The sequence below is a fragment of the Caretta caretta genome, chromosome 1, assembly GCF_965140235.1.
Source record: "Caretta caretta isolate rCarCar2 chromosome 1, rCarCar1.hap1, whole genome shotgun sequence".
NCBI classification, from domain to species: domain Eukaryota; kingdom Metazoa; phylum Chordata; order Testudines; family Cheloniidae; genus Caretta; species Caretta caretta.
The window spans coordinates 159,743,026-159,756,564 of NC_134206.1; the positions used below are offsets into that span (position 1 = coordinate 159,743,026).

General features: G+C 42.3%; 1 protein-coding gene across 1 annotated transcript in view; it reads left to right on the plus strand.

The window, feature by feature from the left end:
- Positions 1–6,400: 6,400 nt before the first annotated feature.
- The window catches only part of RIPK4 (receptor interacting serine/threonine kinase 4), a 36,694-nt gene continuing 29,555 nt past the window's right edge, over positions 6,401–13,539 (plus strand). The window contains exon 1 of the mRNA XM_048865967.2: positions 6,401–6,679. Within this exon, the coding sequence (XP_048721924.1) occupies positions 6,498–6,679 (182 nt within the window). The 5' untranslated portion in view covers positions 6,401–6,497. The remainder of the gene's footprint in view (positions 6,680–13,539) is intronic.

Below are 13,539 nucleotides of genomic sequence, written 5' to 3' on the forward strand. Positions count from 1 at the left end.
AATGCAGTAAGATATTTCAGGAAATTGCTGTAAATGTCACACCATAAAGTTAAGCAGGTGCTTGTGCAGGATCATGGTCTTAGAGAGCTGTCGACTAACAATAAAGCAGCTTTGGTGCACAATAATCGCTTGTGTGTGTGGTTTTCTAGGGCGTTGGTTGCACTGGGTTCAGAGTCATGCGCACTGGGTTCTAATGGCATGATTTTATAACATGGCTCTTTGCGGATAAAGACTTTTATACTTTGATCAGACAAATGGTGATGGAACCTGGTTAGCAACACTCCTGTTTAAACATGATTGGAGCTGGCAGGCACCTGATCCCTGAATGGACAGGACCTGATTTCACGTGGCTGCTTTTTTAGGCCTTGATCTTTCACTACTTCAGTATGCCATTCTTTAGCTCCCAGTTAAGTACATCTGGATGGATTTTTTTCCCCAGTTAACTCATATTTTTGTTAAAATATCATAACTAGCTTAGTTCTAACATCCAATTATTCCAGTGAGGCAAATGTTTGTATTTTACTTTATTATTATTTATTGGCGTAGGGCCCACAGGCCCCATTGTACTAGGCGCTGTACATCCTGCCACAAAGAGTGTACAGTCTAAGGCCCTGATTCTGCAAATTGCTCTGACTTCACTGGGGCTCTATGAGGGCACAAACGTCTACCTGCACTGATCTGATTCCATGACTGTGGTCCAATTCAAGACAAGAAGCAACAAGTTAGCACCACAAACAATAGGAGGGAGGGCAAGAGTAACCTTAATAAGATAAGGTGGTTACATAGACTGGATGACAGCTTGTCTACACATGAAGTTGTTTCTGATTAACTCTTAATCCAAGCAGGACTAACCCAACTATTAAGACAAGCAGGAACTGTGGAGTATTGAGGATGGTTAGAATTGCAAGCTATCGCGTTAAGAGGGGAGGGGTTTCTGGGTCCTATTTGCAGGTTAGAGGCTTTGTAGCAAAGTTTGCCCAGCATGCAGTCTGGAAAGAGAGTTTAAAGCATGGTGACTGATGTTTCCCTGCATTGGAGAACAGGCTGTTTTTTTCTCTCTCTGTTTTAGGGTTCTCAGGTGTTGTTCTGAATTCTAAGTAATTAGTATTGTTATGTTGCAAGTGTCCAGCAAAAGTATTTGTTTTTATCCAACTTCTTTCTCTAGGTGCTGTGACTGTAATAGGAAGTAATGCCTACTGGCCAAAGCAGGCTAGAGTCAATCTGAAGCCATGGTCATGTGGTGTGCACGTGGTCTGGAAACTGGGAAATCAATTAGTATTAAAGGCAGTCTGGGGCAATGGTTGGAATTCTCACAGGAGTCAGTGGCCAGGCTGCAAGATAGGGAGGCAAGGTCAGTCAAGCTGGCAAGGCACGGTCAGGCGAGACAGCAGGACAACAAGGTGGTCTGGGCAGCAATGGCCTGTTGCTCAGACAACTTCCTCTTCCTGTTGGGACTTTGTATAATCCAGGTATCCACTGGTAAAGCTTTCTGTCCAGCCAATCAGGGGCTTGGCTGCTGTGGTGCTGTAGACCTTTAGCATTAATGCTGCTGGTCAAGGGGAGTGGCGAAGTGTTCCTGCTCTGATGTGGAGGCTATGGATGCCATTTTGTGGGCCTGGGTTCAATATTAGGGTCCTGCCATGGAAATGAGGCACTGTCATTTCAGAATGAGCGTATCCATACATGGAGTTAATCAAGAATGGTCATTCAAGAACTACTCTGTGTATAGACAAGCCCTTAAATCCCAAACATGATGTTCCTGAATCATTTCAAGGCTGTTTTTTAAAATACCTTAAATAGTTGCCTTTTAAACACAGGTCTTTGCAAAGACAAAATGGAAAGAGGGCTTCATTCAGGTGACTACTGGGCTGCTATCCCTAATTAATAGATTTAGCACACACTTTCTGTTTGATATTTAATTTGCCAGATTAAACAGTTCAAACACTAGCTGCCAGAACAATAGGCTCAATAGTCTGGTATTCACTTTAAAAACCAGAGATTTGCTTTATGAGGTGACATTTGCATGTTGATTGTTGCCCTACATCATGTGACCTTCACACCTTTTATATTTTTCACGTGCAGAGCACCACAGTGAAGAGAATCTATAACAAAGGTTGCAGACTGCCTTCCTCCACCCCCAATATCTCAAATAATCCCTGCTTGGATGAAGGCTACTGCCTCATTTCTTTTCCTTCATCCCTTTGGGTCCAATCCCACAGTATTAGCCCTTCCTCCAGCAAAACACCCATACTCCCAGCGAGTTCACTGAGAGTGTTGCTTGAGTAGAGATGCAACCTGATTGGCAAAGGGCCAGATCTTGTCAAGATACTATCCGTGATGGAACTGGAGATTCCCCCTCCATGAGAGAGGGGTGCGTGTGTCACCGATGTAAAACCTGTGCTGCCACTTGAACAGACCTTTGCTTTTTTAACTGCAAATAAAGCAGGACATTTTGAAGAATAACCAAATCGGTAGCCAGTTTCTGAGGACTTTAGTTGGGCCTACTGGTAGTTTTTTGCCACAGCCCTGCACTAGGATGGTGTTGAGTTGAACAATGTGAGTGAGAGAACTAGGACTAGATCTGCAAAGGCACTTAGGTGCTTAAGGCCCAGATTTAAGCACCACTGCGATCCACATAACTCCTGCTAGGCTGTCATCTAACTCTGTAGGTGTCTAAACTCCCTTGGCACCTAAATTTTTGCTATAACAGTTCTCTAGGCACCTACTTTTCTGCCTAAGGCAGTTGGAAGTCTGCCCAAGGTAGCAGTACGTATGCTCAGTCTCCTTCCTAAGCCCCACTGCAATCATCAAACCGGGGAAGATAGGTATGCCTCCACTTACCTCACTTGTGGGGCTCTATCCAGTAGATGTGCTCAGAGCATACCTAGCTCCACACAAAACAGCTGGGGGAAGGAGGCAAGACACCCCCCAGTGGGTGCTCAGCATCCAGTCACCTGCCAATCAGCTGTTCGGCGGCAAGTGGGGGCAGGCAGAGGTGGAACAAGGGTGGGGCCTTGGGGGGAGGGGCAGATTGGGGTGGGATTTCGGGGTGGAGATGGAGCACCCACCCAGAAAAATGAAAGTCAGTGCCTGTGGACCCCAGTTCAATTCCCCCTGGTGAGACGGGATTTGAACAGGGTTCCCTGCTTCTCAGGGGAGTGCCCCAATCACGGAGGTATGGGATACTCTGACTGGGCAGGGGGGGGGTCTCTCAGGTCATGGCTACACTTACAAGCGTACAGTGGCACAGCTGGACTGATGCAGCTGTGCCGCAGTAAGAGCGCTCATGTACCCACATTATGCCAACAGGAGAGAGCTCTCCTGTCAACATAATATAGCCACCGCCACTCATTGAGATGGTTTTGTCGGTGGGAGAGCGTCTCCCGCCAGCATAGCTCTGTGCACAGGAGCGCTTATGCCAGCAAAACATATGTTGCTCAGGGGTGTATTTTTTTCACACCTTTGAGCAATAAAAGTTTTGCCGATGTAAGTGCTAGTGTAGACATGGTCTCAGCCTCTCTTTTTGAAGCCATTGCTCTTTAACTGAGGCAGAGCAAAACTCACTCTGGTAGTCCAGTGGTTAGGCACTCACCTGACAGTGGGAGATCCTTATTCAATTCCCTTCTCCTTATCAGGCAGCAGAAGAGACTCAACCAGGATCTCCTGCATCCACAGTGAATACACCAACTATGGTGCTAAAGGTTATATGGGAGGCTCCTACCTTGTCCTCCCACGCAGTGTTGCAACACCACCTAAGTCCCTTTGAGGATCTAGACCTTTGTCTCCAGTGACTAAGCAAGCAATGAAAACCCGCCCTCTGCTATACTCCTCAGGGGGTGTATCATATTCTCCCTGGCTTGATGGAGCATGGCCCTGCCTCCTACCCCTTGTGCCATGGTCATGAGAAAGATACAAGGAGCTGAGCTGTCTCTGTCCTCAGGAAAGCCCAGAGACTGACTGAGGGCAGTTCTACATTTAAAAGGTTGCCTTTGTATCATGGTAGCACTTTAGTGAAGATGCTCGTACGCTGACGGGAGAGCTTCTCCTGTTGCCATAGCACTGTCTACACAGCGGGTTAGGTTGGTATAACTGTCACTCAGGGAGGTGGATTTGTCGTACCCCGAGTGACATAGTTATACTGGTGTAAGTTTGTGGTGTAGACCTGGCCTGAGTGATTGGCTCCACCATGGGGGCTGTTGGGGCACCTAGCACCCCACTCCCTTGACCACACTCCGAGGAGACAGCTACTGTCTGGTTCCCAGTTTTACTACTCGGGCAAAACTTCCATTGATGTCAATTAATATCAGAAAAGGGCTTAACTTTATGCCTGTTGAAGTCAATGGTGCTGCTCAGAGTCTTTTCAGGATCAGGTTATGAGCAACAACTTCAGGATTGGTCCCATTATGATTAAAACGTTATATTTTTGTGTGCGTCTACATTTATTTTTGTCAGAACTCAGCTGAACCAAACCCACAATTTTATTAAAATGACTGTTCATCATAGGAAATGTATACGCAGACATAACAACGACAACTGTTTTGTTTTGGTAAGTGATAGATGAGCTATCTTATGAATGGTAGAGTATCTACAATATAATTTGGCTAAATTGTACTTGGCAATAAGAGGTTTAAAACATTAAACATTCTCACCTGACATTGGCAGGTCAAATTTGGCCAAAATTGACACTTTGTAAAAAATAAGCTTTAATGAAACCTAAGACCAGTTAAATAAGATTAAAAAATCTATCAGGCTGAACAATGTTAAAACACCTAATCCAACAAATTATTGTTCATGGATGGATACCTCACGGAGAGCTTTGCAGAATCAGGGCTGAACAAAATTTCCTGGGTGACATTGTATGGCCTCTGTTACCATACTACCAACCTGAATGATTAAAAAATAATGTGTCAGACTCCCCAAATAATGAGAGACTTAAAAATAAGGGGATTTAAAAATATTGGGTTCTTTTTATTTCCTTCTGGTTTTTGAGTGTTTAGGGGTCACATTTACAAACATTTCTCCAGGACCAGGAGATTTACAAACTAACTTATTTTAAAAAATGAAGCCTGAGGTTCTCATGTAACCATCTGAGGACAGGAGCTGTGGCTTTAAGATAAGATAAACAGCAAATATTGTGTGATTTCCAATAACATCACTAAAGTTGGCAACAGTGAGTGTGTTATGCAGTAGGTCAGACTAGATGACCACAATGGTCCTTTCTGGCCATAAAATCTGTAGGGAGAAAATCTATTCCTTGCAGTATCTGCAAATCAAACACTTCAGCATTGTACTAGTGCCTGAGTCCTGGTAAGTGAAATTTTCTAGAACATGGCTATCAAAAAAACCTACAAAATTGACTAGTACATTTTCATTGAAACATGCAGCATAAAGAGTGAATATTAAACTAGTTTTATTAAGTTTTAATAGCGTAAGATGTGCAATTTAGGCAAGGAAATCTGTTTTGTTTAATATACCTGGCCCTGATGCTGCAAAGACTAACACAGCTGCTTACCTTTAAACATGAGTAATCCTATTTAAATCAATGGGATTACTCAAGTGCATAAAGTTAAGCAAATATGTAAGACTCTGAAGGATCAGAACCTTCTTTTTAACTGATCTTGCTATTGGGGGATAAGGAGTTTTGAAATCTAAGGAGAAAGGAGTTACATTTTTCATATTTAAGTTACTCTGTTGGTTTCAGGTTTCAGAGTAGCAGCCCTGTTAGTCTGTATCTGCAAAAAGAAAAGGAGGACTTGTGGCACCGTAGAGACTAACCAATTTATTTGAGCATCTTGTTACAGTGTGTATGGTAACACCCATTGTTTCATGTTCTCTGTGTATATAAAATCTCCCCACTGTATTTTCCACTGCATGCTTCAGATGAAGTGAGCCATAGCTCACGAAAGCTCATGCTCAAATAAATTTGTTAGTTTCTAAGGTGCCACAAGTCCTCCTTTTCTATTTCAGATGATGGCACACATGCATACTGCATGCAGTTTTCCATTAAGTGAGGGGGGTAATAATATAACAGTTATAAATTGCCCTTGTAACTATGCTGATGAGTTAGGAATGAGGTGAATATTCAGTATTTTATTTTTAGGGATGCAATGAAAAAAACGCTGCATAGTGCTCCAGGGAAATGTAGGGATGTCCGTCTGCGAATAAGACGGATAAAGCAAACACAAAACGATAGCTGTGAATTCACTTTTTCCAGAACAGTTTTACAACCTTTGTCCCGTAAAAACTCCCAACTACACCCACATTTGGACTGGCTTGTCTGATTGGAACTGTTGTGTCTGCTCAGATTACATAGGTCGCACAGCGGCAAGAAGTGAACTCAGGAAGTGATGTAATGGTTTGGTTAATGAATACACCTTAGTCACCTGGGTAGGGAAAGGCAGATCAGCAAACAAGTGGGGACCGGGAGAGAGGAAAGCAGTCTGTCAGAAATTCCCAAGTGGCTGGAGAAATCACCCTGGGAGGAATAAGAGGACACCATGGAAAAGGAAAGCAGTTCCCATTGGGAAATGGGGCTGCTGAAAACATTCGATTCCAGTGAATTTGTTAGTTGGGAGAAGATTGGTTCGGGTGGATTTGGGCAGGTTTACAAAGTGCGACATATACACTGGAAAACATGGCTAGCAATCAAGTGCTCCCCAAGCCTTCATGTGGATGAAAAGTAAGTGCCTGTCCCAATTCCAGCGTGTACTGTCCATGCTTTCGTATTAAATGTGTATGCACGAGTGCCCGGGATGAGGCGTCTATGTGAAACTGGCATATGTAGAGTTCTAGCTGAGAGCTGAAAAGCCCTAAACGTTCTCTCTTAAATAAAAGGGTTACGTGTTGTAAGTGACCATTTGCGATGACTAACGAAAAAGGGCTGGCCTTATTTTAGCCCAAACCAAGGTAGAATAACCTATTCTTCTGCCGGTCTTTTAACTGTGACTTTTTTTTAAAAAAAACTATACGTAGAATTTCATTTTTCCTGATAGCTTCTGTAGAGACTATACTGCCAAGAGTTACAGGCGTTGCAATTCATCGTATGGCCGTTGGACTATGCAAAAATCCCGAGGGGCTTTTTAATTACAATTTTGGGGCTTGTGGTGCTCTGAAGAGCGTGCTCTTCATTCCACCAATGCACTTAAAAACTGAAATGCTTTTTGATTGAGACTACTGCACCTGGAGCTCTCAGCTGAAGATGGTAAGGGAGTAGAATACGATTGGGTTTCTTTTCCCCCCGTTTTGCTTTGGAAGCAAATGAAGTCAGTTTATCAGTGCGGCTCTTTTGCACGGACACACGCAAAGTAACTCGTCTGCTGAAATGTGTAGTTTGAGATTTTTGACATGCAAGTCTACAAAAAGGTGTGTGCGCAATTATTTCTATTTAAAGGGGACAGCCAACTTCCAATTCACACTTCTGTCTAAATCTTTCTGCTGTTGTTAAAAGTAACACCCAAGACTGCTGGGACTGAAAGAGAAATATTTTCCCTCTAATCTCTCTTGAGTTTGTTTGTTTGCTCTGTGTATTTGTAAAGCCCTTCATACATAGTTCAATTCCGCTGTTTCCTCTGTCTCTGGTCAGTTTCTCCTGTTTGTGTGTGTGACTTCGACGCAGCAAGAGTGGAGAGAAAAACGGCGTAAAACAGAAAAATGACTAAAATCACAAATTGCCAGGGATTGTAGGAGCAAGTGTAGTACCCGAAGCTATCTAACTCTTTTCTGTTAACTGATAAGATTTCCGTTTTACGATCTCGGATGAAATGTCTGGTTATTCGCAACGGAAAGTGATTTGCAAGAGAATTCCACACCTTCCTGTTACCTGCGGATTTTTTATTTTTTTGTTGCATTAAGTTCTTGGTATAGTACTTCTGTAGTGCATGTTTACAGTGATCATAGGTTAACAGCTTTACAGAGTCGTCAGGGCGAGGCACGAGTGCAAATACTGTAGTTAAATTGCAACAGTACTCTCTCATAGGTAAGTCCAATTTGCTTTAATAAGCAAAATGTTTTGACGAGAACAACAGATGCTAAAACGAAAAAGCTTGTTAGCCTGCACTGCTGTACGGTACTTGCCTGTCCTTCAGCAGGGCACTTGAGAGCTGTAAGGAGAGAGCTGGGGACAGGGATTTCCCAACCCCCCAGTTTTGTGAACTAGTTAGGTGCAGTGTTGCCAATTTAGTGATTGTTTGGAAATTTGAATTGAAACATTAATACATACTTTAAAAGCATATACAGTGTATAATAAAATATGTGTATCTGAAAAAGTATAATAGATTTGAAAGGTATAAACATAAACGAACTTCCTTGTACAGCTGTTTGACAATGTCAGTGTATTCATTTCGGTGATGTTGGCCAACCTAATAATTTCAAATTTATGATTTGTAAGCAAAGTCTAAATGAGCTGTCCCTGCAGCTAGTGATGAGCTGGGGGCTGGGGAGGAAGGCTTCAGGACCAGATTATATTTACATTCACACCTAATCTACCTAGGTATCCAGCAAACAGAGCTGTGTTGCCCAAGTGATAGATTTTGGCTGGGGTTGGGTTACAAATCACTTGAATGGGGGAGGAAGGGAGGTGTAATGAAATGTTCTTATTGTAGGAATAAAGGGCAGTAGAACTGTACTTAGCCTGTGCTAATTGAGAGCATCCAGACAGAGAGAGAGAGGGTGGGGACAGGAGTTTTGCTTGATGGTCTGCCTGCATCACAAGTACTATTGGACCTGCCCCTCTCCACTGTTTAAAGACAGAGCAGATTAGGATCCATAGATAGTCTTTGTTTTGTTAAGTGACCGCTACAGCTGAAATCACTGATAATCAGGTCTAAGTGCTTAGACCTGCTGTGGGACAGTGTTTCTGTGGAAGAGACGACCTAGTCCACACTAGCAGCGAGGTTCCCCCACTGAGAGCTCAGCTAAAATCACTGAGAGCTGGTGAAAAGAAAAGGAGTACTTGTGGCACCTTAGAGACTAACCAATTTATTTGAGCATGAGCTTTCGTGAGCTACAGCTCACTTCATCAGATGTATACCGTGGAAACTGCAGCAGACTTTATATACACACAGAGAATATGAAACAATACCTCAAGAGACCAGAGGTCACAGTGGCAGGTGGCAGCAGAAGGTGACAGTGCAGGGCCATTGGCAACAGAGCGCTGGAGTAAATGGTGGCACAACGAATGGTGGCCAGAGCAAACAGTGAGCAGCTGGAGGAACGAGCAAGGTGCCTTCTTGCACCCAGCATGGGAGATGAACTCATGTGAAAGCACCTCTGAGCTCTGAGTCTCCACTGACCAAGGACAACACCGGTGAGTGTTAATGAGGCTGTTAAGAATGCTGGAGACACAACACAGTTCATGCGAACAAACATGGCCGTGGCATCCTACTTCCTATTTAAGCAAGAGATACCACACACTGCAAACGGGAGGCCAATGTTAAGTGCATTGTCACTTGTTCATCCTGAAGTTGAACACTGGTTCCGAACAAGAACAGCAAATGCTCACTATCTTTCTGCAAGAAACTCAGTTGACTGGCTAGATGCATGCGGTGCAACAGTGAAAGACTCAACAGTTGAAAAAGTGAAGAACTCTCTCACCACATTCAAAAAATTTGCATACATGGCTGATGAATGCACCAATGCAAATGGTCATCAAGTATTAAGTCATTGTGTATGGTTATCTTGATGTCCATGGTAGGCCAGTAAATGCATTTCTAGATGTTCCAGTTATAGAGGACAGATTGGCTGCATCTGTGACAACCCACATCTTAGAAGAGTTAAATACTTGCCAATGGGACCCTGAACATATGGCTGCTTGTGCATTTGATGGAGCTGTAAATGTCTCTGGAAGACATAGTGGAGCACAAGCTTTGCTCAGAGAAAAGTGTAACCCTAGTCTCTCCTATACACACTGCAGAGGCCATCTACTCCAACTAGCCCCATACAGCCCACCTTCACCGTCATGGTTTCACCCCTCATCGCCGCCCCCCCCCGCCCAATTTCAATTCCTGGGGAAAACACTGGGTGAGGATGGGGTGGCTTTGGCAGGAAGGAGTTGTCTGTGCTGGAGGAAAAGGCCTGGGATTTAGAAAGAGGTCCCATTTGGACAGCTGTGTGTGGGGAATGGGGACTTATGAGTCCATATCCTGTAGGCGCTTCTCTGCCCAGAAGCGTTTGCAGGATTTTAGCCTTACACTCAAGGGGCATTTGGTAGCCATTCATATTAATTATTCACATTCTGCTGGTGAAGGATGTGCAGGTTTTAAAAATTGCTTCAAAATCTACCCTGGCCTATCTTGTTACAAAAAAAGTTCTATATATCAGTTGGTAATTTTCGTACGATTTAGTAGTACAGTACTAAAGGGTTGGTGTGTAGTTACTGATAAAATGTAAGTATGAACTACCGCAGTTATGTTGATTGCTTTTGTAGACAGATGGGCAAAAATCTTAGGTGCCCAACTTTCAGTATTTTAACAGGACCACATTTTCGGCCATTGGTGCTTGGAGTTGTCTGAAAATCATGGTCCTTAAAGTCACAAGTTAAGCCCTCCAAAATCACCAGTCACTTTTGGAAATCTTCCCTGCTCTCTTTGAGAACACTGTTGCAGGGGAGGGGAAAGGCAGTAGAAGAACTTTACTGTTGAGTGAGGTGTCAATTAGTAGAGTGCTGTAGTATGAAGACTCTTCATTACTCTGAAAATGTACTGCAGAAAACCTCCTAGTAACTGTTGCATTATTGTCACCCTCAAACGTTCAGAAATCCTAAGACAAGGTGGGTGAGGTAATCTCTTTTATTGGACCAACTTCTGTGGTGAGGGAGACACCGTCGGAAATTGGTCCAATAAAAGATATTTCCTCACCCACATTGTCTCGCTGATATCCTGGGACTAACACAGCTACAACTGTAGTGCATTCCTGAGTCAGGCACCAAAATATCATGTGATTAGCTTAAAAATCATGAGATTGTGGGGGGGGGGGGAGGGAAGAGGGGTTAGGTGTGCTTTGTTTTGGTCATGGAGCCCTTAAATTCTATTCATGTCATGTCACTCAAGCTTTTCCTCATAATTATGAGGTTTCAAAACTTTTTTTTAAATGAAGTGGGGATTTTCATATAATCACTAGGGCTGTCAAGCAATTAAAAAAATTGTGTGATTGCACTGTGAATACTAGAATATCATTTATTTAAATATTTTTGGATGTTTTCTTTTTCAAATATATTGATTTCAATTACAACACAGAATACAAAGCATATACTGCTCACTTTATATATTTGATTACAAGTATTTGCACTGTAATAAAACAAAAGAAATAATATTTTTCAATTCACCAAATACAAGTACTGTAGTGCAATCTCTTTATCATGAAAGTTGAACTTACAAATTTAGAATTATGCACAAAAAAACCCTGCATTCAAAAATAAATAAAACAATCTAAAATTTTAGAACATGCAAGTCCACTCAGTCCTACTTCTTGTTCAGCCAATCGCTCAGACAAACAAGTTGGTTTATGTTTGCAGGAGATAATGCTCCCTGCTTCTGGTTTACAATGTCACCTGAAACTGAGAACAGGTGTTCTCATGGCACTGTTGTAGCCAGCGTAGCAAGATATTTACGTGCCAGATATGCTAAAGATTCATATGTCCCTTCATGCTTAAACCACCATTCCAGTGGACATGCGTCCATGCTGGTGACAGGTTCTGCTCAATAACAATCCAAAGCAGTGCGGACTGACGCATGCTCATTTTTCATTATCTGAGTCAGATGCCACCAGCAGAAGGTTGATTTTCTTTTTTGGTGGTTCGAGTTCTGTAGTCTCAGCATAGGAGTGCTGCTCTTTTAAGACTTCTGAAAGCATGCTCCACACCTTGTCCCTCTCAGATTTGGAAGGCACTTCAGATTCTTAAATCTTGGATCGAGTGCTGTAGCTGTGTTTAGAAATCTCTCCTGCTTTGCGTTTTGTCAAATCTGCAGTGACAGTGTCCTTAAAATGAACAGCATGTGCTGGGTCATCATCTGAGACTCATATAATATGTAATATATGGCAGAATGTGGGTAAAACAGAACAGGAGACATACAATTCTCCTCCCAGGAGTTCAATCACAAATTTTATTAATGAGCGTCATCCGCATGGAATCACATACTCTGGAATGGTGGCCGAAGCATGAAGGGGCATACGAATGTTTAGCATATCTGGCGTGTAAATGTCTAGCAATGCCGGCTACAAAAGTGCCATGCAAATGCCTGTTCTCACTTTCTGGTGATATTGTAAATAAGAAGAGGGCAGCATTATCTCCTGTAAATGTATACAAATTTGTTTGTCTTAACAATTGGCTGAACAAGAAGCAGGACTGAGTGGACTTGTAGGCTCTGAAGTTTTACATTTTGTTTTTTTTTGAGTGCAGTTATATAACACAAAAAAATCTACATTTGTAAGTTACACTTTCACGACAGATTGCACTACAGTACTTGTATGAAGTGAACTGAAATAGTATTTTATCATTTTTACAGTGCAGATATTTGTAATAAAAAATATACTTTGATTTCAACTACAACACAATATATGAAAATGTAGAAAAACATTCAAAATATTTAACAATAGAATACCAACTGAAATTTATTAAACAGTGCGATTAATTGCGATTAACTTTTTGAGCTAATCATGTGAATTAACTGCGATTAATCAACAGCCCTAATAATCACATAACTGCAGGAGCTAGCACTTTAAGAAGAAACAAATCATGAGATGCAATTAAAATCCTGAGTTGGCAGCATTGCTATTTAGTAATGCTTAGTTGGTCTATTACTCACTTGCAAGGTTCAAGTGTGCTTATCAGAAATAAAGGCATTTGTTTCAAAAATACTCATGCCACAATAGATATTGTAGAACAGGGAAGCTGACTGATCTTGACTGGTAATGTCCACTCCTGTGGCTCAGCATTTTAGATGCTCTAACTCAGTGACTCTCAACCTTTCCAGACTACTATGCCCCTTTTAGGAGTCTGATTTGTCTTGCGTACCCCCAAGTTTCACCTCACTTAAAAACTACTTGTTTACAAAATCAGACTAAAAGTACAAAATTGTCACAGAACACTATTACTGACAAATTGCTTACTTTCTCATTCTGTCTGTATTAAATTTTAGTTTGTACTGACTTCGCTAGTGCTTTTCATGTTGCCTATTGTAAACCTAGGCAAATATCTAGATGAGTTGATGGACCCCCATGGAAGATCTCTGTATAGCCTCAGGGATATGCAGACCCCTGGCTGAGAATCACTGGTCTAACTCTTCAACATCCAGAGCAGGCTTCTTATCTTCGCTTCCTCCCCTCTATTTCTATGAGACACTTCAACTATCCCTCCTTTTGTAAAGGTATTTTAAGTATGTTGCTAGGAAGGTGGGGGTCCTTGTGGAATGCTTGTATACTAACTCTTTGCATGTTAAAGATCCAGCCCTGGTCTTGGGGGGAACTCCCATAGGGAGAAGTCCATTACTTTGACTTCAGAGTAAGGGACACAGTTTAGATCTTTAAAAGCGTAGAGCAATTTCA